This window comes from Callithrix jacchus, chromosome 15 (assembly GCF_049354715.1).
Source record: "Callithrix jacchus isolate 240 chromosome 15, calJac240_pri, whole genome shotgun sequence".
Taxonomy (NCBI): domain Eukaryota; kingdom Metazoa; phylum Chordata; class Mammalia; order Primates; family Cebidae; genus Callithrix; species Callithrix jacchus.
In genome coordinates, this window is record NC_133516.1 from 19,533,551 (window position 1) to 19,556,371 (window position 22,821).

Here is a 22,821-nt window from a genome sequence, read left to right on the forward strand (position 1 = left end):
TTTGCTAAATTCCCTTTGCTGTTAGTAGAGACAAATGTATTTGCATAACAGCTTTTTCCTGTCTTTTCTGAGGCAGTGAATCATATAATTAATTTGGTATTACATGACACTCCAGCCTGTTGCCATAGATTTTATTTTTCTTTGTTCATTGAATAATTTAAAAAGCGCTGACAAAATAGGCTCAGGTGGCTATCTAGAGAACTTAAAAACTCACAGAACTCATTTCAAATGGGCAAATATCCCAAAGAAAAAGCTCAATAATAATAATAGTGATGTTTATGAATACTAATACATATATTGTCAATCTCTGTGGTAGAGGAGACTGACTCACTTTATTAATATATTCATTTGGTTTATAAAACACCATGTAAGGGAGATACTTGGCAGATATAATTATTTATTTTCCCTTTAAAAATGTATTGAATTTAATTGACGACATATTGAATCTATAGATTGGGCCAGAAATCTTGGTGATTGATTTGTATTCAAATTTTAGTATTTGAATACAATACTAAAAAAAGAAACAAATGCTTTTTAAAAAAGTCTCTGGTCTTTATTTGTTAATGTATGTTGTGAAAGGAAAATTCTACCTTCCTTTCTTTATTAATCAGGATACGCAATACTAGTTGCTATCACAAATCTCAGTGGCTTAACACAATAGAGATGTATTTTTCAGTCATGTTACAGCCTCTCGAAAGTAAAGTGACATTCCTGAACAGCTCTGCTCTGAGCAGTGTCAGGGATCCAGGTTCCTCCCATCCTGTGATGCTAACTTCTCAAAAATTTCTGGACTTCAGGGCCTCCATTTAAGGTAAAGAGAGCACCAAAGATTATGCAGAGAATTTCAGGTTGTACAGCAGTTCTGTCTACATTTCACTGGCCAGAGGAAAACCCTCTGACCCCAACCCAATTACTAAAGATAAGTAGTTTTCACGTAAGTCAAGAAAAACAGAATTAAGTAGCCTATAGACAGTCTCTACCAGTCTGTTCTTGTGATCACTAAAAATCCATTTCATAATTCCCCCTAAATTGGTCTGTCTGAGTATATGCTTGCATTTGAAATGTTATGTTAGCTCTCCTTTTCTATCTCCTCATTCTCAATAGGCATTCTCTTACTTTTCAAAAGAAAAATTTATGTGTCCCTCATCACCTATCTTACTATTAATTATTGTCCAGGACTATAAAGACTTACAGAGGTCAACATGACACTTATTTTACTGATGTCAGAATGTCTCCTTAATAAGGGCACCCTTAACTCCCAGCAGAACTTCCTTTTTCTCTCCAATTTACCAGTGTTTCTGTTAAAAGTGAATCATGACATCACAATGTGATCTGTGGCCCAAGTTGGAGTGGTCTGAATTGATACACATTGTAGAGTTGGGTTACAGGAAGGATTCTAACTTCCATTTAATAGTCTTTCCTCTACCATCATGTAATTCCAGTCAAAAAAGTGCAGTCTCGAGGGAGATGCTTTTGCAAAAAACGTAAAGAATATCTGTAGGAAATATCAAAGGCAGTGACATTTTATTTTAGCTAGGCAACAAACTTAGTACAATAAGGATCCAGACTCTATTTTCTATCCAACTGCCTTCTTTTTTTTTCTTACTGTATACTTTATAATTCAGAATAAAATGACTGTCAAGCCAATGCATAGCAACACCATTTTTTGGAAATAAAACATAAAATCAAAAAATTTTTCTAACAGAAAGTAGGGGTGATAAGGATGGTTTGACATAGAGTGGATGTGCCAACTGTATGATATGTAGATATTTTCCTCCTTCTTTCCTTTCTTCCTTTTATTCTAATTCTTATTTTAATTAATTTGAAAGCAAATTCCGCATGTTTTTTTTAAGGTCCATATATTAAAAGACATATCAAAATTATTTTTTTCTGCCTTAACTATCCTCACTTTTACTAATATCCTTCTCAGAGGCAGCAACTCGGGTATCTTATTTCTTCTAACATTTTTCAGTTATATTTTGCTAACCAAATGTGTACATAGTTATCTCTTGTGTAGTCAACCCTAGGCATTATCTTTTCGCTTTTTTATTAGAGTAAATGAGGCTGATCTCTCTGAAACTGCTATCCCTTCTACCCATTCTTCTCTACAGCTCATATTTGGTTGAACCAATAATCATTTTATTAATATTTTCACATATATATGAACTATAATTCTATTACCTTTCTTAGTTTTTGAGGTTATTAACTTCATGGCTTTTTATATGCTTATTTTAATTGGTGTCTTTTTGTGACCATTTTCATAGCTTTCAATTGCCTTTCAGCATCATTTTTCACATTGTTAGTGTTATCAGATACTCCACCAGTTGCAATTAGTTTTCACTTATTGGAGGTTTCCAATCCTACTACCTACACTGGTTCATCACCAAGCCCTGGTGCATAGCTTTTATCCAGGGATCTCCTTCACTGTCATTCTGAGCATCCCTTCTCTCTGTTGAATTAAAATCCCTATTTCCAATCCTAGGTTTTCTCCATTACTGTTTTATTCTCTCATTTTGGTAGTAAAAATCCCCTGAAGCTCCTTGATAAAGAGGACACACCAAGGTGTCTACATTTGTCACCTTCACACTTGATTATTTTGTTACATTTAGATTCTAGATTGGAAATAATTTTCCTTCAGATGCATTCCTTCATTATCTTTCAGCCTCCAGTCTTGTGTCTGGGAGTGTCCAAACCATTCTGATTCCTAATATTTGGTAAATTGACCCTTTTCTTTTCTTACTCCCTGTCAGTTTGCAGAATCTTCTCTTTCTCTATAATTGTTTTGAAATATTTTTGTGTTGTAAGTCTGTTTTCATCCATTATGCTGGGGAAATTGTTAGGTCCTTAGAAGGTTGTATAGTTCAGTTCTCAGATTTTGTTTTTTCTGTGAATTACTTAATTGAGAATTTTCTTTGTATTGTGGGTGTTTTTTGTAGGAGATCAGGTGGGGGACTCCTCGTATTGAGATACTGAGATTACTGGACTCAGTTTCTAACTTTCTTGGCTACTTTCTATTTATTTTTCTTTCTACTCTGCTTTTTAGGAAATCTTTAACATCTAAGAAAAATATATATTAAAATTTTTTGCTTTAATGGCCTTTTTTTCTCTGAATACTTCTTTGTTGTAGCATCTTGTTCCTGCTCCGTAGATGAAACAGATTCCTTGTCTCACTGAGAATGTCGATAGTATTTTGTAAATATTTACTTTTCCTTGAAGAATTTGACTTGCTCTAAGTTTTTTTTTTACTTCATTTGTTTGTTTTGACATTACATTTTGTGTAGAGATTTTTCTCAGATTATCTGCTCAGATTTAAGAAGAAGTGATTAAGAAGCTGATTGGAAATTCTAAATGTTGGTGTGAAGCTGTGACATTTGTTAAACTTGAGCTTCTCTGTTGGATGATGTGGCTGCAAAATTTGGTAAAGAGCTTCTGATAGTAAGATTGCTAGATCTTTCTTCTTAAACTGGCCAAATTTTCCACAGAAGATTCCTTCATTCTCTTCCCTGGAGAGTAAATGACTGCCCTCATCCTTGGAGCTGAGTGAAGAAAATTGTTTGTACCAGAAGAGTGGACTTGAAACAAAGGATGTAACTTTTTGATATGGCTGTCATTCTGTCTTCTTTATTTTACCATTCTTCCCATGTCTTCAGTCTTGAGGTACCTGACTGCATTTGCCAGGATAGGTTATTGGTATTGGCAATAAGCAAAGCCAAATTATCTATGCCTTAAAAGAACCAAGTTGTATGGTATGCCATCCGTCAAAGGACCCAAGCTAAGGGAGTGTCTCTCTCTGTGCTTTCGTATTTGCCAAGGCAGAGGAAAAGGGAACTTTGTAAAATATACCCGACCTCTTGAGACATCTACCACAAGTAGCACTGACCACATCTTCTTGGTCAAAGTAAGCCACATGTGGAAAAGTACAACTGTATAATATGCCCGAGAGGAGAACCCAGAAATATTGGGTAAACAGCACAAATGACTCTTTATCTTGGTGCTGATAGCTCCTGGGTCTTTTTAGCATCCTGAACCACAGATTGGTTTGCTTGCCAGTTCTCTGCTGCTGGTTTAGGATTTGTCTTTTTAGGTCTGCTAAGCCTGTTACCACTTGTTCATGTCGGTATCACTACTGTCTTTTCTCCTGTACTTGCAGTTACTTGGGATTATGTATTAAAATTATTTTATTATTATTTTTTATTTTTTTGAGATGGAGTCTTTCTCTGTCACCCAGGCTGGAGTGCAGTGGCACAATCTCGGCTCACTTGCAACCTCTGCCTCCCAGGACTAAGTGATACTCCTGCCTCAGCTTTCTGAGTAGCTGGAATTACAGGTGCCCACCACCTTGCCCAGCTAATTTTTGTATTTCTGTCTCATGGAGACAGAATTTCACCATGTTGGCCAGGCTGGTCTTGAACTCCTGACCTCACATGTTCCACCCACCTTGGCCTCCTAAAGTGCTGGGATTACAGTGTGAGCCACCACACCCAGCCAAAACTTTGGTTATAATTTTATGTAAACTTAATGAGCTAACTCTATAACTTTGCAATGTTAATGCAAATATGTTTAAAGAATATGGTACTTTATAAAATATATTGTATTACAGATGTGTATTGATGTGAACATTTTGATTTTTCAAATTATTTCTCTGTATATTGAATTTTAAAAGTTGCTTCTAAATGAAAACGTAGCAACAAATAGTCATCTGTTGAATTTTGAAAAAAACAATTTGTTACATTTCCCAGAGCTGTATTACTTACATGACAAACCCTTTTGCAAGTCAGAAAGCTTCAGATTCTTTGCTTTTGTCAAAATCAGAATAATGACAAGTAAGTTGTTTTTGCAGTTATCCATTGCTACAAAAAGGTTTCCTTGCAAAGAAGCACAAATTTCAATGACTAAACTTCATTTTATTTATTTCATTTGTTTTTTTCTCCTGTGGCTTAGTTCATCTAGGTTGGTATGTTCTTGTACCTTTGGTCAGTTATGGAAAGCCAGATTGCTATACTTTTGGAGGTGGGCCAGCTGCCAGCTGGGGTGTCTCAGCTATACTCTATGTGGTCTCTTATTTATGAATATACTTTCCTGGACTTATTCTCATGGTGACAACAGTATTCCAAGAGAAACAGCAAAACCTTTTAAGTTTTAGGCTTGGATTCTCACACACCACACAATAATCTTTGCTGCATTTTGTTTGCCAGTATAACTCACAAAGCCCAGATTCAAGGGGTGGTAAGATAGACTCGTGATTGGAAAACTCCCAGTTTCGAATTGCAGAAGATGTGGATACAGGGGAAAGGGAAAACTAGGGCTGTTTTTGCAGACTCTGTACTCCAGTGTTTTCAAGTGATCGTTAACAATAATGTTGGATGATAAAAATATAAAATGGTTTTACATCTCAGAAGGAATTTAAAGAATTGAGTGACCTTGTAGAACTAAGCTCCTTTAGTTCCTTGCTATAAACAGATTTTCCCAGTTCTTACATGTAAGCAAACAATTTTCAACTAGTACCTAAAAACTCTCATTCAAAAGTAGCCCTTCTATATTACTAAGATATGATTTCCAATACAACCTTTATATTTTATAATCAATAATTAGTTATAAAATCGAAAACATATTATTAAATTTATAAAACATTTCAAAATATCTTTTTAACTCTTAGGTCTTTACATATTACACAAAGAATAAAATGATGAAAAATAAAAAATAAACTAACAAACATAAGAATATATTTCATTACAGTAAATTTACACGTGAAGATAGTGGAATTAATGTAAGTTCAAGGAGAAAAAGAAACTATTGAAGTTACAATGGTTAAAAGAAAGCCTTTTGCCTGTTTTTAGTTTGGATATTGGTGGATGGCAAATCACTATTCCATTGGCTGTAATTCAAAGAATGATATAACTCTTTTCTTTCAAAATGATATAACCTGTAATAGGACACTAAATATACCCTTTCCAATTATACTTAGCATGAAAAGTTTTAGATGTCAATGGAAATGTAGGAAAGATTATAGAGTTAAAAAATACATACATAAGTGTGTGTATGTGTGTACATTAGAAACCTAAGGGGAAAAGTGTGGCTCATAGGACTTCATCACCCCGATCTCTGTTTAACCTTCCTCTGGTGACCTCAAGAGCCCTCCATTCAGATATTACTCTTAAGAACACAAATCTTTACCTATTTTAAGAAAACAAATCTTTTCTTATTTTCTTAAAAAAAAATTCTTTAAAAAGTTTTTCTTTTAATTTCTAAGTACGTGATTTCTTTATAAAGAATAAATTGTGAGACTAGCGAACAATACAGTCAGGATGGCTAAAGGTGACCCCAAGAAACCAAAGGGCAAGATGTCTGCTTATGCCTTCTTTGTCCAGACGTGCAGAGAAGAACATAAGAAGAAAAACCCAGAGGTCCCTGTCAATTTTTCAGAATTTTCCAAGAAATGCTCTGAGAGGTGGAAGACAATGTCCGGGAAAGAGAAATCTAAATTTGATGAAATGGCAAAGGCGGATAAAGTGCGCTATGATCGGGAAATGAAGGATTATGGACCAGCTAAGGGAGGCAAGAAGAAGAAGGATCCTAATGCCCCCAAAAGGCCACCATCTGGCTTCTTCCTGTTCTGCTCAGAATTCCGCCCCAAGATCAAATCCACAAACCCTGGCATCTCTATTGGAGATGTGGCAAAAAAGCTGGGTGAGATGTGGAATAACCTAAATGACAGCGAAAAGCAGCCTTACATCACTAAGGCGGCAAAGCTGAAGGAGAAGTATGAGAAGGATGTTGCTGACTATAAGTCGAAAGGAAAGTTTGATGGTGCAAAGGGTCCTGCTAAAGTTGCCCGGAAAAAAGTGGAAGAGGAAGATGAAGACGACGAGGAGGAAGAGGAGGAGGAGGAGGAGGAGGAGGAGGAGGAGGATGAATAAAAAAACTGTTTATCTGTAAAAAAAAAAAAAATAAAAAATAAATTGTGAAAGCCATTATAAGTTTTATTTGACTCTGTCATTGAAACTGTAGCACCTTTAGCCCTGAATGAGTATTCCACCAAGGAGTATCACTGAGACCTCTTGATTTCTTGAGGTCTACTGTCATGCTGTCCAAAGTAGACAATAAGTAAAATAAAACTTATTTTACACTTAATCTCAATCTGGGCTGACAGTAGACAGTAGATATATGTGGCTAGCCCAGATTGAGATGTAAATGTAAAATAAGTTGAATTTTGAAGATGTACCACGGAAAAATAACATAAATGTAAAATCACTAATTATTTCAATATTTTGGATATATGGGGTTTCACAAAATATTAAAATTAATTTCATCTACTTTGATTTACTTTTTTAGTGTGGCAACTGAAATGTCTGAAATTACATGTGTATTTTGCATTATAATTTCTACTGGACAGTGCAGATCTAGCTCAAAAATCAGAAGGTTTATGGCTAACTGGGAGTCCTTTCTCTTACAGGTTCCTCCTTAAAACACTCTCTGTTCCACAAAAGGAAAAGCCACGTGATGTCTTTTTTAGGTGAAGCCTTCTCCCATACCTTGCAGGGCTTATGAGAGTCAAGCTATCAGATCAAATCATTATTCAAGAGCTACTCAGAAAAGAAAAAATAATGCAGAACAGGAATTTCTTCACACCCAAAGTGCCTACTGTATGCAGTTATTAGACAGAGGCTAGAAGATGACCAGAGAAAGAGGTTCCTGGAAAACACCAGATGTCCTGAGGAGAAGGTGTGTTCTTGGGAGGCCTTTATTGTGAAATGACTTATCTGCCCTTTTTTTTCTTTTTGACTATTTCAGAACGCTGCGATGACTGGGGACTAGATACCATGAGGCAAATCCAAGTGTTTGAAGATGAGCCAGCTCGCGTCAAGTGCCCACTCTTTGAACACTTCTTGAAATTTAACTACAGCACAGCCCATTCAGCTGGCCTTACTCTGATCTGGTATTGGACTAGGCAGGACCGAGACCTTGAGGAGCCAATTAACTTCCGCCTCCCTGAGAACCGCATTAGTAAAGAGAAAGATGTGCTTTGGTTCCGGCCCACCCTCCTCAATGACACTGGCAACTATACCTGCATGTTAAGGTAGCCTGATTCGTGGGAGTGACTTTCTCTTTTCCCTTTAGTTACTGGGCTTTTATCCAGATGATCCATGTGCTAGGGAGCTGGGAAGAAGTCGGAAGCATTTAGATAGAATTTAATCAGGTAATTCTCCCTGGTTTAGCTGAAGGGGACTGAAGGAGGTATGCAGAGAAAATGGCTGTGGCCCTTAGAATGTTCTTGGAGGGAGTTTCTTTCCAGAGCCTGAGACATATCAAAGTTGTCTATATGTGGAGCCTTGTTATTTGTCCCTTCTCATGACATCAGGACCTGCATACCTTTATGCTCACCTGGAGGCATCCACTTCTCTAGACATTGAACAGGGCAGGGAATAGAGCTCATTTGTATCTGTTATTCTTGGCATCTTTCAAAGTACCTGCCACAGAAGAGAAATACAGGGCCCATTAATACATGTGATGCCTCCCAGATACTCTTAGTTTTATAGTGTGGCAACTGAAATGTCTAAACTTACATGTGTGGTTTGCAGCATAATTTCTATTGGACACTGTAGATCTAGCCCCCAAATCAGAAGCCCTGGAACAAACTAGGAATCCTCTCTCATTTGCCCAAGGTTTACATTTTCAGTTACAATTTCCTCCTTAGAACTTTCTCTGTCATAATATTCTCCCAAATATTCTTTTGGGAGGCATGACATGTATGTATCTATGACAATGCTTGTTAAATTTCTACCAAATTTCCCCTAAGAAGCACAAGATTACCATATCTCTGGCTATATAAGAATATAACCCAAACAATTTACCATTACTATAAAATTTCTCTCAAATCCCCCTTTTTCCCTTGAAAGTTTTGTAGATTTTATATTTTATTCTACAGTATTCCTTTTTTTAAACTGCATTATTGTTGTTTTTGAAAGAAAAAAAAAACAGAAAAAAATTATTTTAAAAACCTGAGGCCTTATCAAGTAATAGCCGTTTTCAGGGTTAATTATAATTCCCACAGTCACTTTTTAGCTGCCAGCTTTGGCTTTGTTTTCTAAACTCCCTGGGTTATTTGTTTTTAACAATTACATACTATTTAACAGGTGTGTTGCTTTGCTAGGGCTGCAATTGCAAAATACCACAGACTGGGTGACTTAAACAAACAAAATTACCTTCTCAGAGTTCTGGAGGCTGGAAATCCAAGATCAAGGTTTTGGTAGGGTTGATTTTATTCTTGGTGCCTCTCTCCTTGGTTTGTATATGGCCAACTTCTTTCCATGTCTTTACATGGTCTTCCCTTAATCTCATCTTCTAATAAGGATGCTAGTCACATGGGATTAGAGACCACCCTTATGACCTCATTTTAGCTCAGTTATGTCTTTAAATTTTCTGTTTTTAAATACAGTCACATTCTAATATACTGTGAGTTAGGACTTTAGCATATACGTTGGGGTGGGGTGACACAATTCAGTCCATAACAATAAACAATCACAGATGTTTTTGCTCTCATGAAGAGTAACTATTCCCTGATGGAAAACTATTACTCTGCTTTGGTAAATGTAAGCTAAGTTATGATTATGTGAAAAAGAACCTCCTTTCTATCACAGAAAAGCCTTTGGACTTCTGTGTTCTTCCGGGTTGGGGGATGAGGGGAAATGTCTATAACCTCTGAAGGCCCTTCTGAGGCTCTCATAGGAAACTTCAGTTTTATTGGAGTGGATTTTAGACTGGTATATGGGTTTCTGAGGATCCTCATGTTCTCATAATTTAGGTTCTAATACAACTCGGTAGAAGTTAAAGCAGATTATAGTGGAAAGGGCATTAGGAGAAGACAGAAAATAGGCCATCACTTCTACTCTGCCACTACTTAGCGGGTGACCCTAGGCAAGTCCTGTCCATGTCTGAGAGCTGCGGTATCTACATCCACATAGTAAGACAGCTGGCATGCATGCTTGTTGAGCTCATTTTCATCTTAGGTAATTGTTCATCTGTTGACATTTTCCAGTGGGAAGTCATCAGGAGCTTTCTGTTTTACTATGGTCTCTGCTGTGCATTTTAGTGCATCGGTACCAGTATTGATTTTTTCCTAATTACTTACTACTTGCTTGTAGCTCTTCCACAAATTTTTCTAATCTTCTTTTACACTATGGAAGTAGGGCTGCATGGATGTTAAGTCCTGCATATATATTTAATGTTATTTATCAACTTCCAGATTGGTACCTCTTCAGTTTACATCTCTATCTTCCATGTTCCTCAAGTGAATCTAGAATTAAAATCGTCAGGTAGGAGCGCTGCAAAGTTTCCTATTTCACCAAGGAAATGTCTAAGCCGAGAATGACCTTAAACTGAACCAGGTAGAATCGTAGGCCTGAATGTCTTTAAGACCATAAAGTCAGTTTCATCTTTCAGTATTTTATTTATATTCTTACCCCAATACTGTTCAACTTTGGAAGCTGAGTCAATAACTACTGTTCTTTCCATTTTTAAAAAAATCAGAACATATATTGTTATTTTAAACTTACATTTGCCTTCTCTAACTTTCACCTATATAATCTATTTCCTGGCTGGGCGCGGTGGCTCAAGCCTGTAATCCCAGCACTTTGGGAGGCCGAGGTGGGTGGATCACGAGGTCAAGAGATCGAGACCATCCTGGTCAACATGGTGAAACCCCGTCTCTACTAAAAATACAAAAAATTAGCTGGGCATGGTGGTGTGTGCCTGTAATCCCAGCTACTCGGGATGCTGAGGCAGGAGAATTGCTTGAACCCAGAAGGCGGAGGTTGCGGTGAGCCGAGATCACGCCATTGCACTCCAGCCTGGGTAACAAGAGTGAAACTCCGTCTCAAAAAAAAAAAAAAAAAAAAAAAAAAAGAATCCATTTTCCCTGTGGCAGACCTTTTGTTATTTGTAGGTAAGGGTCATGCCTGCCACTCCCCCTTGCCACCTTCCCAGTATTAGCACAAGTCATCTTTCACGCCCCTCCCTCCATCTTTGAGAATGCACCCCCTATCCTTCCACTATATTTAGTCTGCATTCATGAGTCATTTTGGTACTGTAAACAAAGGTCACAAAAATGGGCAGACACAGACTCCTTATCCCATCACCCTAAAAAAATCAGTTGTTTTTGTTTTTTTATGTTTTTTATGTTTTTCTGTCTGTAGACACAAGCTTTACATTCATTCCATTTATTTAATAATAAATATTTATTAAGCAGTTACTGAAAGTTAAGACCCTATACTAGATGCAATTAATATAAGAAAAAAATAGTCTTGTAGGATTTATATTTTACAGAGGATATAAATACATATCTATAAAAAAATCTAATTTTGAACTATAACAAATTGAATCAATTTGTCCAGGTGCTCCATAAAGGACAGACCTAATTCAGATATGAGGTGGGAGAATATAACAGAGAAGGCCTGCCTGTGATATGGAGGGGCTGAGGGAAGTAAGCCCTCCAGGCAGACTGAACAAACAGTGTGATCATTATAGGGCAAATGCAATTCCCCAGTAATCCTAAGGAGTTGAATGTGTTTGTTTTTTCCTTCATGCCTGATTGTTTGTATATGTTCTCACAACTTTGAATGATTGTACTACAGTTTTCTTTATAATATTCCATTTGTCACATTTTTCTATGGCTTTTAATGTTTTTTCTTGCTGATATGTCTCTGGATGGGCATCTTTGACTATGTGCTGTCTCTATTCCCCCTTTTCTATCGTTCTATTATGTGACACAATATCCAGATGTAATATTGCTAGGGCAAAAACTAAGGTTTTTTTATGATCCTATAAACATGTTTTTTTTCCCCAAAGTTGCTTTTTTTTTTTTTTTTTTGAGACGGAGTTTTGTTCTTGTTACCCAGGCTGGAGTGCAATGGCGCGATCTCGGCTCACCACAACCTCCGCCTCCTGGGTTCAGGCAATTCTCCTGCCTCAACCTCCCGAGTAGCTGGGACTATAGGTGCAAGCCTCCATGCCCAGCTAATTTTTGTATTTTTAGTAGAGACGGGGTTTCACCATGTTGACCAGAATGGTCTCGATCTCTTGACTTCGTGATCCACCCGCCTCAGCCTCCCAAAGTGCTGGGATTATAGGCGTGAGCCTGGTTGCTTATACCAGTATTGACTCTGCATAAATATGCCATTCATGCCTCTGCCTTACCTGCACCCAGTATTATTGAGAATGTTTTAAGTGTTACATATATACCCAGTTATATTTTGCTACGTTGAACAGCAGAACAGGGGATGTGTTTTGAGAAATGTTTTGTTAGCTGATTTTTGTCATCGCATGACCATCATAGACTATAGTTATATGAACCTGGATGGAAGAGTCTACTCCACACTTAGGCTGTATGGTGTAGTCTGTTACTCCCAGGCTACAAACCTGTGTAGCATGTTGTGGTACTGAATACTATAGGCAGTTATAACACAGTGGTAAGAATTTGTGTACCTAAGCTATCTAAATATAGAAAAGACACAGTTAAAATATAACATAAAAGAGGAAAAAATGGTACACCTGTATAGGGCACTTATTATGAATGGAGCTTGTAGAACTGGAAGTTTCTCTGGGAGAGTCGGGGAGTGAGTAGTGAGTGAATGCGAAAGCCTAGGACATTACTATACACTTTTATTTGTCTGACAGTGCATAGGTTTGTTTATACCAGCATCACCATAAACATATGAATAATATGTTGTCCTGTGACATTACCATGACAATGAGATCACTAAACAATAGGAATTTTTAAACTCCGTTATAATCTTATGACGCCACCATCACATATGTAATCCATCATTAACTGAAACGTCCTAATGTGACACATGACTATTTATATACACTGACAAACACAAATTTAGGATCACATCTGAAACCATAAATACTTTAGTACATTAGTTAATTAATGGTGCCTTTTTTATTCTATGATGTCAATTGCTGTAGGAAATGCCTCCACTTCCGTTTTATCTCTTACATGAACTTAGATATATAAATGATGTTTCAATATGTAGCATTGCTTCACTTAGTTCATTTTAATGTGGTTGCTATGTGAAATCAAATGCAAATACTACCCATTCATTGTATGTTTCTTTTTCAGGAACACCACATATTGCAGCAAAGTTGCATTTCCCTTGGAAGTTGTTCAAAGAGACAGCTGTTTCAATTCCCCCATGAAACTCCCAGTGCAAAAACTTTATATAGAATATGGAATTCAGAAGATCACTTGTCCAAACGTAGATGGATATTTTCCTTCCAGTGTCAAACCGACCATCACTTGGTATATGGTAAGGAAAATTAGATTACATTTTATTCTAACGGCATATTAAATGACAGTACTTACTGGCTGAGTTGTATGTATAAGCAAAGGTATTTCTCTTCGGATTATCTGATTTATTCCGTGATAATTCTATGGAAATATTTTACCACATCTTCATTTTGTACCGTTTTAAAGGAAGTGGTATACAGTACTTTGTCTCAGGCCACTATTTTTGAAATTACTCTAACTAGAATACCAAAACGACCTTATCTCCGTTAACTTCATGTGAAATACATTTTAAGAAATGTTGCCCGCTTCTAGTTCTTGCTTAATGAAGTCATAAGCTGTTAATTTATGTGGTGAATTTCACCTCCTTGATTTGTCAGTACTGCATTTTATCATTTATGTGTGTTTTCTTCTTTGCCCTCTTTTGTGGGCACTGTCCATCTAGGGCCTCTCCCACATCTGAGGGATTTGGGAAGTGTTTAGCCAAAATATAAAAGTGTTGGAAGGTAGCAATTGTAGCAGCAACATAGTTTTTGAATTGCTTCAACTTTCTACATACACCAAAGCCAAAACCCCATGGACAGAATTTATAACATAACTCAGCGACATGTTATCAACATGAACCACTTTTGATAAAGTTAACTGAGACAAACCACCAACAGCTTAACCCCATATGGGATCAGTGTGTGTAAGGAAGGAAGCATCTGGAAGTAGTGTGGTGTCTGTCAGACTTGACAGCAGGAGAGCACCAGAAGAGCCAACAGGTACCTACCGGAGAGTGTGATGAGCCAATTTGAGTACAGGAGCTGAAATTGGGAGAGATTTCGCTCTGTAATAAAGGGTGGTACGAGAGACCTAAAACATGAGGCACTGAAGGGGTGGGAAAAGTTGTAGTTCCTCACAATTCTGGAATATGACCAGCCACGTTAAGGAGAAGCTACAGAGAGTAGAATCAAAAGTAAACTGGATGAGGACAATATGTAGGAAGGAAAGAGAAGGACTGGAGGAAAATAGAACAGGAGAAGAAAGCCAGGACATCTTAAGACCAAGACATCATAGTTTTGAAAAGATAACTTGGTGAACTTAGAAAATCCTTTAATATTTTAAAATTCAGAAAAATTTATTATTTCCTAAATGAGCTAAAAGACATTTTAAAATGTTACAAGATGTGAAAGAATAATTAGAATTACAAACATCTAAAAATTATATATATTATATAACTCCATACAAACTTAGAAGAAAATAAAGCATTTTAGGAATGAAGCTAACCTAAGAGAAAGATAACAGAATAAAACACAATAGTAATAGAAGATTAATAGAAAGTGAAAGGGAGAAAAAAATTAAAATTAAAAATAATAAGTAAGTAAATGGCAAATACAATAAGAAAATTAGAATGGCCATAAGAATATCAGATAAAGCAGACAGTGAGGATTACCAGAGATAAAGATAACTTTTTTTTTTTTTTTTTTTTTGAGGCGGAGTTTCGCTCTTGTTACCCAGGCTGGAGTGCAATGGCGAGATCTCGGCTCACCGCAACCTCCGCCCCCTGGGTTCAGTCAATTCTCCCGCCTCAGCCTCCCGAGTAGCCGGGATTACAGGCACACGCCAGCATGCCCAGCTAATTTTTTTGTATTTTTAGTGGAGACAGGGTTTCACCATGCCGACTGGGATGGTCTCGATTTCTTGACCTCGTGATCCACCCGCCTCGGCCTCCCAAAGTGCTGGGATTACAGGCTTGAGCCACCGTGCCCAGCCCTAAAGATGACATTTTATAATAATGAAAGAATCACTCTATCAGGGAAACACAAAAATAACAAAAACTTATGTGCTTAATAACAGTGCTTTAAAAATATGCAGCAAAAGTTGGCAGAACTCCAGAGAGAAATTAAAAATTCTACAAACACAGTTTGTTGTAAATTTCAAAAGCTGAAAATTTTCAATTCTGTCTCTGCTTAAGTTGTTAATAATTAGGAGTCAACTCAAAGAGTCTTCTGTTGGCCAAGGATGAACCATTTGAGCCTAAATAATTTGAACCTAATTGCAATGGTTTAAATCCTATGAAGTCACGTGAAATTTTTAAGTTCAGAATGACATTTCCACAAAATTTCATAAATGATATTTGGATGATAGGAAATCAGTTTATTATCTTAAAAACTGGTAAAAGAGATCAATCAGGTTCTCATTCTGCTTTTCCTAGAAGACACTTAACACTGGTTAATGAAGTGTTGTAAAGGAGTGTGTTTTGCAAAGTGTTTCTAATAATAAGTGAAAATTTAATGATACAATTAGCGCATCATCTTCTTGCAACTCTTAGTGTATTAACAAATCTAAGCATTTAAGCATCAAAGACTGCTAACATCACAAAATGAAAAACCACCAGACACGTTTCTTCTGATAAAAGAAGAAAATATTACCTATTGATTCATATTACCAAATGAATTAAACCTGAGTTCGATCAAGCCTTTGGTTCCCACTGTCATTTTGCAGGGTATATGTAAATAACATAGAAATATCTTGAACTGCAGCATGAATATGTCATCAATAAAATCCAGTGTATGTGAATCTCTGTGGGTCAGATATGCTGGGTTCTTCAAAAGATAAATTTTAAGAAAAGGAATGTCATCAAATGGGACTGTATAGATTAAAAGAAACATAGACATTTAAAAAGTAGATAGAACTATAGCATCTAAGCATGCACATGTAGGTGAAAAATATATAAATAAAGTGATTTTACTTTATAAGTATAGACAGTGACTACTTTGGAAAGTAGTAAAGGAGGTGTGATTGACATGGACCATGAAGAAGGCCTTCAAGAGGGGTGGGCAAAGTTCCTGGACTTGAATGATGGTTACAAAGGCCTTTGCTTTGTAGTAACTCGTTAATGTGTGTGTTTTATTTTGTTTTGTTTGTTTGTTTGTTTGTTTGGTATGTGCTTTACTTTACAATAAAATGACTAAGGGGGACAGAAGGAGAGAAGGAAGGGAGAAAAGGAGGGATGAAGAGTAAAGAGATATGGAGAAAGAAACTGATTTAAGAGATTTAACAATCAATTGCAATGAATCAACTTCAGTGGATCTTTTTCATTGGAAACAACCATAAAACAAATTATGAAAATATCAGGGAATTTTGAACATGGAATACTAACGTTGCTAATAAATTATTACTTTTTAAACTTGATAATGGTACTGTAGTTATACTTGCAGAAGGAGTCTTATTTTTGGAGACAAAGAAACATTGTTTAGAAATAAAATTATATGATGTCTGTGATTTGCTTCAAAATAATCTTGGGGTGCAGAGAGTAGCTCTACATGAAATAGGACATAGTCTCTATTAATACTTGCTCAGACTAATAAAGATACAGTAGCTCATTGACCTCTCTCTGATTGTAAATTTTTATAGTAAAAAGCCTAAATGATAGTTAACAGTTTTACATCAATAAGTGTAAGTACTATGCCTTCCAGTTAAAAAAAAAAATGTTTATTTACCCTGCAATTGAGGTTTTAATCTTGAACCTATTTTGACAAGGTTATTCCCATATACATCCTGCCATTTTTTCCCTCTCCTTTTTCCTCATGCGTTCCTTCTGCCTGGAATGCCTTTCTCCCTTTAGAACAGATCCAATTGTACCACCTTTATTAATTGTCCCTTGTTCCCTCCAGCCGGAAATAATTTTTGTCTAATGTATTCCTGTTTATTTGTGCCTGTTGTAGTATCATTTTTTACTTCTTTTATTTTTTTAGTCATTCATTTATGACTACAGATAGTCCTTGATATACCGTGGCTCAACTTAAGTTTTTTCAACTTGATGATATGTTTATTAGGATAAAACCTCATGGCTTGTCAAGTAGCTTCTTATGATTTATGATGGGGCTATGATTTCTACTGAATGTTTATCACTTTCATATTATCATAAAGTTAAAAAATCATAAATAGAACCATCATAAGTTGGGGACTGTCTGCTGTGTTGCCAGCATTAAATCCGTTTTTGACTTAACCATATTTTTGACTTATGATAGGTTTATTGGCATATAACTTTCATCATAAGTTGAAGAATATCTGCATACTAGCTGAAGATTAACTGTGATTAATGCAATATGCCAGGGGGTTAGGGGGACACCATAATGAATAAAATATATGCCAAGAGCTGTGTAGTCCCAAATGACCTCATAATTTAATATAAATAAGTTTGTAAATACGAAGAATTTCTATTCTTATCAAAATGTAAACTTCTTGGTTCCATTGCTGAGTCTGTCCTGCAGACTCTGGCTGAGCGACAGATGAAAGGAGTACTCAGATGCAGTGATTTTGCATGAGAGCAGCTAGGGGACTGCTGGAGAGTGAGCAGCCTCAATAAGCTGGAGCTGCTTGCTTTCATTCAGTACGGTAATAATGCCAAAAGCCTGGAGTAAACATGATCTGCAGGTGATTAACATTGTTGCCCTTTACATGGAGCAGTCATGTGCATGGATGAGTAAAGCTCGGTTTTAGGACAACATGAGTTAACAAGCCCATTTAAGATAAATTCCCCTAAACTTCCTTGTACCTACTCCTTGCCCTCTGCCTCAGGGTAGAACAGCTGCCTTCAGCTTATTCATCCCTGAAGCTCTGCAGAACCTTCTGGACTTTCGAGGTTTGTGTCCTTTCCCTATAATTTCTCCCACCACTCTGCCCAATATCCCACATTTACCCCCTTTCTGTTTTTTGCATCAGGTTCTGTTGATTAAAGAGTACAGATGTGTACAGCAACAGGTTTGTCAGGTGTAGCAGTTACAGCTCATTTTCTGGCTTTGCATCCAGACTTAGTAAATAACATGAGACAAACATGAGTATAATCAGTAATTTTTTTTTCCAATCAAGGAGTGACCCCCAGGAATGGGGGTCTATCCATGAGAGATGTTCTTGCACATCCTTACATATGGCTGTTTGTTGGGCATGTAGATCTATGGTGTTTAAGGATTTTTGAATTTTAGTTTTAAGTTGCTTTTCATCTGGAGTTACATTATCATGTAAGGTTCCCCAGAGGTGTTGTTTCACCTCATCCCAACTATGTATTGATTGATTCCAAGATAGAAAGGTAACACAGATATGCTTATGCTCCCAGTTGAAATTTAATTGCTGTCAGAATGCCAGTGTATTTTGTGGCTCCCATACATATTCCAAGGCAGCCTCAAGGGCTTATAGACGTGCAAGAATCTTTTGATCTATACCCTGCTGTAAGAGAAGTTCATTGGACACTTTTCTGGCTAAGTTATCCACAAAGGTAGCTGTTGGTACTGAGTCAGCAATAGCAGTGGCTAGGATGACTGTGGCCAAGACTATAAAGGCTGTAAGTATATCTATGAATCTTTTGTGTCTGAATTGGGACAGGCCATGTTCTAAGGTGGCAAGAGCAGAGGAATCTTGCCAATCACGTGTCAAACTGACTAGTAGGAATGCCTCAGATTGTCTCCTTAATATCATAACGCTAGTAATTTTTAAATTCGATATATTGCAATTAGTGATGCATGAGGCAAAACAATCCTGTCCCTGCACTTGGGTTATAAACATGGAGTTTTGGGGTATTCTGGAAATATTGGTTCCCATAAGGAAAACATATGGATGGGTAGTGCAAGTCAGGCACTGATCTGTGTGATTATGAATAAAGGTCATAGTCTACTTATTACTGGAATTATGTTATATCCCATGCCAGGTTTTAAGGGGGGGTGCTAAGATGTCCCAGGTGCCATAAAGTGTTTTGGGGTGGCATGGACTCTACTTGGATTCTGGGATATCTCATCCCTCATCAACCCAAATCATAGGGGAATGGGATATGCCTCTGAAACTGTGATCGATGCCAGGATAGACACAGAAATCAGTATGATTAGATCACAAATGGCTGTGGGGGCTCCAGTCTATGATGTTATAATTGCCTAACATGGGCTTGTCCCCCATGACACACTTCCCAGCCAAAGTGTAATCCATTACTTTCCCGGCTTTGTTTTTTAGCACAGAGAGGAATGTTGGGGAAAGTGGCATTGGTTGCATTTCCAGGCTTGAGGCTACCTGCAACCAAGAATGTTAAAGCATTTCCTTTGCCATGATGTAGCCATAATTGTGTTTGGGTAGGTGTACAGTAAGGGTTAGAACTTACACAACTTATACAAAGTGGGAGGATTGTGGAGTGATATGTAGTGTTACCTGGCACCTCAGTCCAATATATGCCATTAATGAGGGACCCTACTGGAGGTACGTCAATCCCTCCTAGCCACACGGTGGCATTATCAGAGGTTGGGAAGGGTGTGTCTGCATAGGTAACAGGGCGGAAAAAAGGTGGAGCTAAGAGATGAGCCCAACAGAGTGTAGCAGATATGAGTTGCAGGCAAAGTGAGAGCATAAAAATGATCAATACCCTATGTGAGTTGCAATGTACAACAGACAGCATAGCAAGAAAGAAATTATCTGGAGTGAATGGTGTGTTTGTCCAGAGTAGGATTTATTTGGCCTTCTGAGCTGTCTTCCTCAACATCCCCCAGGTAATGTCCAGGGCCTGTGTCATCCAAGGAAGCAGAACCATCCAGGGCTGCAGTTCCTGCAGGGTCATTTCCTTCGTTTCTAGTACCGGGTTGGGTCCTGGCCATGCCATGGGAAGGTTTGGTGCATCGTACTGGACTCTAAAGAGGATCTGAGGGGGTGTGAACACAAGCATATCCTCTTCCCCACATTAGCAAATCATTTGGACCACAGCATACATTACTATTTACATCTTTCCATAAAACTGTGGATTCTATATCTTGGGAGGTTTTAGCAAAGTGCTTTTCTGTAGCTGATTGAAATTTATTATCTAAATTTAAGAAATTAAGGGTAAGTAAGGTGTGGGCTAATAGTGTTGCAGGGTCCTTACCCATATTTCCCCTTTTGTTTCTTGAGCATCTTCTTAAGAGTGGAATGGACACATTCTACTATGCCTGTCCTTGGGGTTGTACAGGATACTTGTGGAATGTTGGACATTCCATATGTGACAAAATTGTGAACTTGTGAACCAGTAAGCCGGACCATTGTCAGTTTTAATTTTTGTGGGTTGCCGCATAAACACAAAAGTTAAGAGAAGATGTTTAATGACATACCAGGTGGACTCTCCAGGAAGAGCATGTGCGCTAATTAGGTGGGAACTGGTATCAATGGACACATGTACATATCTTCATCTTCCAAATTCAGGGATGTGTATAACATCTGTTTGCCATAACTGATTAGGTTCTAGTCCTTTAGGGTTAACAGCTGTTGAAGGAAGGGGCGTACCTGTGAGCTGGCAATCTGGGCATTGCAGGATAATTTGTTTAGCTAGTCTTTGGGTAAGTTGAAATTGCTTAGTTAAGTTTCTCCAATTTTCGTGGAAAAATTCATGTGATTGGGTGGCTTGGTCAAGCAGTGACTTCATATCCTGAAGGTCTGCTTGATCATTGCCATGAACTAGTGGGCTAGGCAGTGAGCTGTGGGCCTGGCTGTGTGTAATAAAAATAGGATGTGTACGTTAACCCAACAATTGCTGAAGTGGAAGAAAAAGTGTATACAAGGTGGGCTTGAGAGTGGACTTAATGAGGGCTATTTCAAGGTTCTGCAATAAATAAACAGATCAAGCAGAGTCGCTAACAATATTGATGGGCTGTGTGGAAGAGGTTTCTAGGGCCAATATTAGGGCTCCAACCTCAGTTCTCTGAGCGCTAGTAAATCCAGATCCAGTGAGAGAGTTATGTGGTTCCCACCAGAAAGCGACTGATCCATTTTTACCAGAGCCATCAGAAAAAGCATTAAAGCATTAGGTATGAGGGAGTGAACTACCTTTGTAGTCATAACTACAGGAGTATGAGATAAGAACTGGAGTAGTTTGTCAGCGGGAAGGGCATGTTCTATATGGCCCGCATAATCAGATAGTGCTATCTAAAGGTCTAGAGATGGGGCAGGACTGCTTCCAATTCTTTTTTTACTTAAGGGTATTCTTATGACATCAGGGTCATAACCTCATAATTGATTGCATCTTTGCCACCTGTTTAGTTGACTTTATTAATTAACTGGACATAGGGAGATGGTGTTATAGTCCCGGTATGTGAGCAAAACACCCATTCTAGGAAGCACAGCCCTGGAGCCATCTGTCCTGTTAATACTGTAGGGGAATGTTTAGCAGGAAAAACAAACAGTTGGACTGAATATCATGGGTTCTAAGTTGCCTCTGAGAAATAGCTTGCTCTATTTTCTTGATTTCTCTTTTTGTAGAAGAAGTTAAATATCTGGAGGAGTCCAGGGGTGTATTGCCCTTTAGGATAGAAAACATGTATGGTAATTTGTCAGTAGTTATGCCCAAGGTGGGGTGAAGCCAGTTAATATTGCCCAGTAATTTTTGATAATCATTTAAGGTGTGTAATTGTCAGTATGCAATTTAACCTTTTGAGGTCCTACTGACCAGGAAGTTAGTATGTATCCAAGATATTTCCGAGGTGAGGACATCTGTACTTTTTCAGACGCTTTGATTAAACCTCTTAACTGTGTATTCCTTATGACAGAGCCATATAAACTTAAAAGAACTGGCTCCATTGGGGCTGCTAGTAAAATGTCATCCATACAATGGATAATCTTGCAATTAAGAAATGCTTTTCTAATGGGGAAGAAAAGCTTGATTTACGTGATACTGACACATGGTAGGACTGTGGACTGTTCATTCCTTGAAGAAGTACTTTCCAAGGAAATCGGTGAGCAGGCCTTTCATTGTTGATAGCTGGTATTGTAAAAGCAAATATTTCTCTGTCTTGTTCTGCAAGGGAATGGTATAAAAGCAGTCTTTTAAGTCAATAATGACTGTAGGCCAATCTCGAGGATTCACTGTGGGGAAGGGAGCCCCTGTTGAAGGGGCCCCAGAGGTTGCAAATTATCAATGATAGCCTGTAAGTCATGCAAAAGTCTCCATTTGCCACATTTTTTGAGAATAGTAAAAATGGGTGAATTCCAAGGGCTGTTTGATGGTTCGGTATGGCCAGCATTTAATTGTTCCTCAACTAATTCATGGGCTTATTGTAATTTCTCTCCCTTTAAAGGTCATTGTTCTATCCAAATAGGATCTTAAGAGAGCTAAGTCAGGGTTAGGGGAGGAATTACAACACTGGCCATTATTAGAAAGGGGTCTGCAGAGTGACCCTCCATTGGGCTAATAAGTCCCATCCCCAATCATTAACAGGTATGGGCACGATTAGAGGTTGTATAACTGCCTTTCTTCCCTCCGAATCACAACATATTAGGGCGTGTACACTCTGCTTGGCTCTATACACTTCCCAGTGCCAACAATTTTTTGTTTCTTAGTGACCCAAGGCCAAGTTTCTGGCCAGTTTTGATCTCTAATGATTGAAATGCCCACCCTTGTGTCCAATAAGCCAGTAAATTTTTTATATCTGATTTTTAAGGTAATCATGGGTCTCTGATCAGGGATTAATTGGTTCCAATATACTCCTGGGGTTCTTGTGCCTCTAAAACTTCCCCTTCTTTTTTCCTTTCCCTGGGTATTGGGGACTCAG

The 22,821-nt window shown here is 37.7% G+C and overlaps 1 protein-coding gene and 1 pseudogene across 4 annotated transcripts in view; both read left to right on the plus strand.

Annotated features, from left to right (window-relative positions):
* Positions 1 to 22,821, plus strand: part of IL1RAP (interleukin 1 receptor accessory protein) — a 154,538-nt gene that overhangs the window by 78,610 nt on the left and 53,107 nt on the right. For all 4 annotated transcript variants that reach the window (XR_004734374.3, XM_078350128.1, XM_008981394.5 and 1 more), the window contains exons 3-4: positions 7,792 to 8,077; positions 13,121 to 13,307. Coding sequence is in view for 3 of the 4 variants with exons in the window: in XM_078350128.1 (XP_078206254.1) it covers positions 7,792 to 8,077; positions 13,121 to 13,307 (473 nt within the window). In the remaining variant the exon portion in view is untranslated. The remainder of the gene's footprint in view (positions 1 to 7,791; positions 8,078 to 13,120; positions 13,308 to 22,821) is intronic.
* Positions 6,281 to 6,960, plus strand: LOC100394077 (high mobility group box 3 pseudogene; annotated as a pseudogene).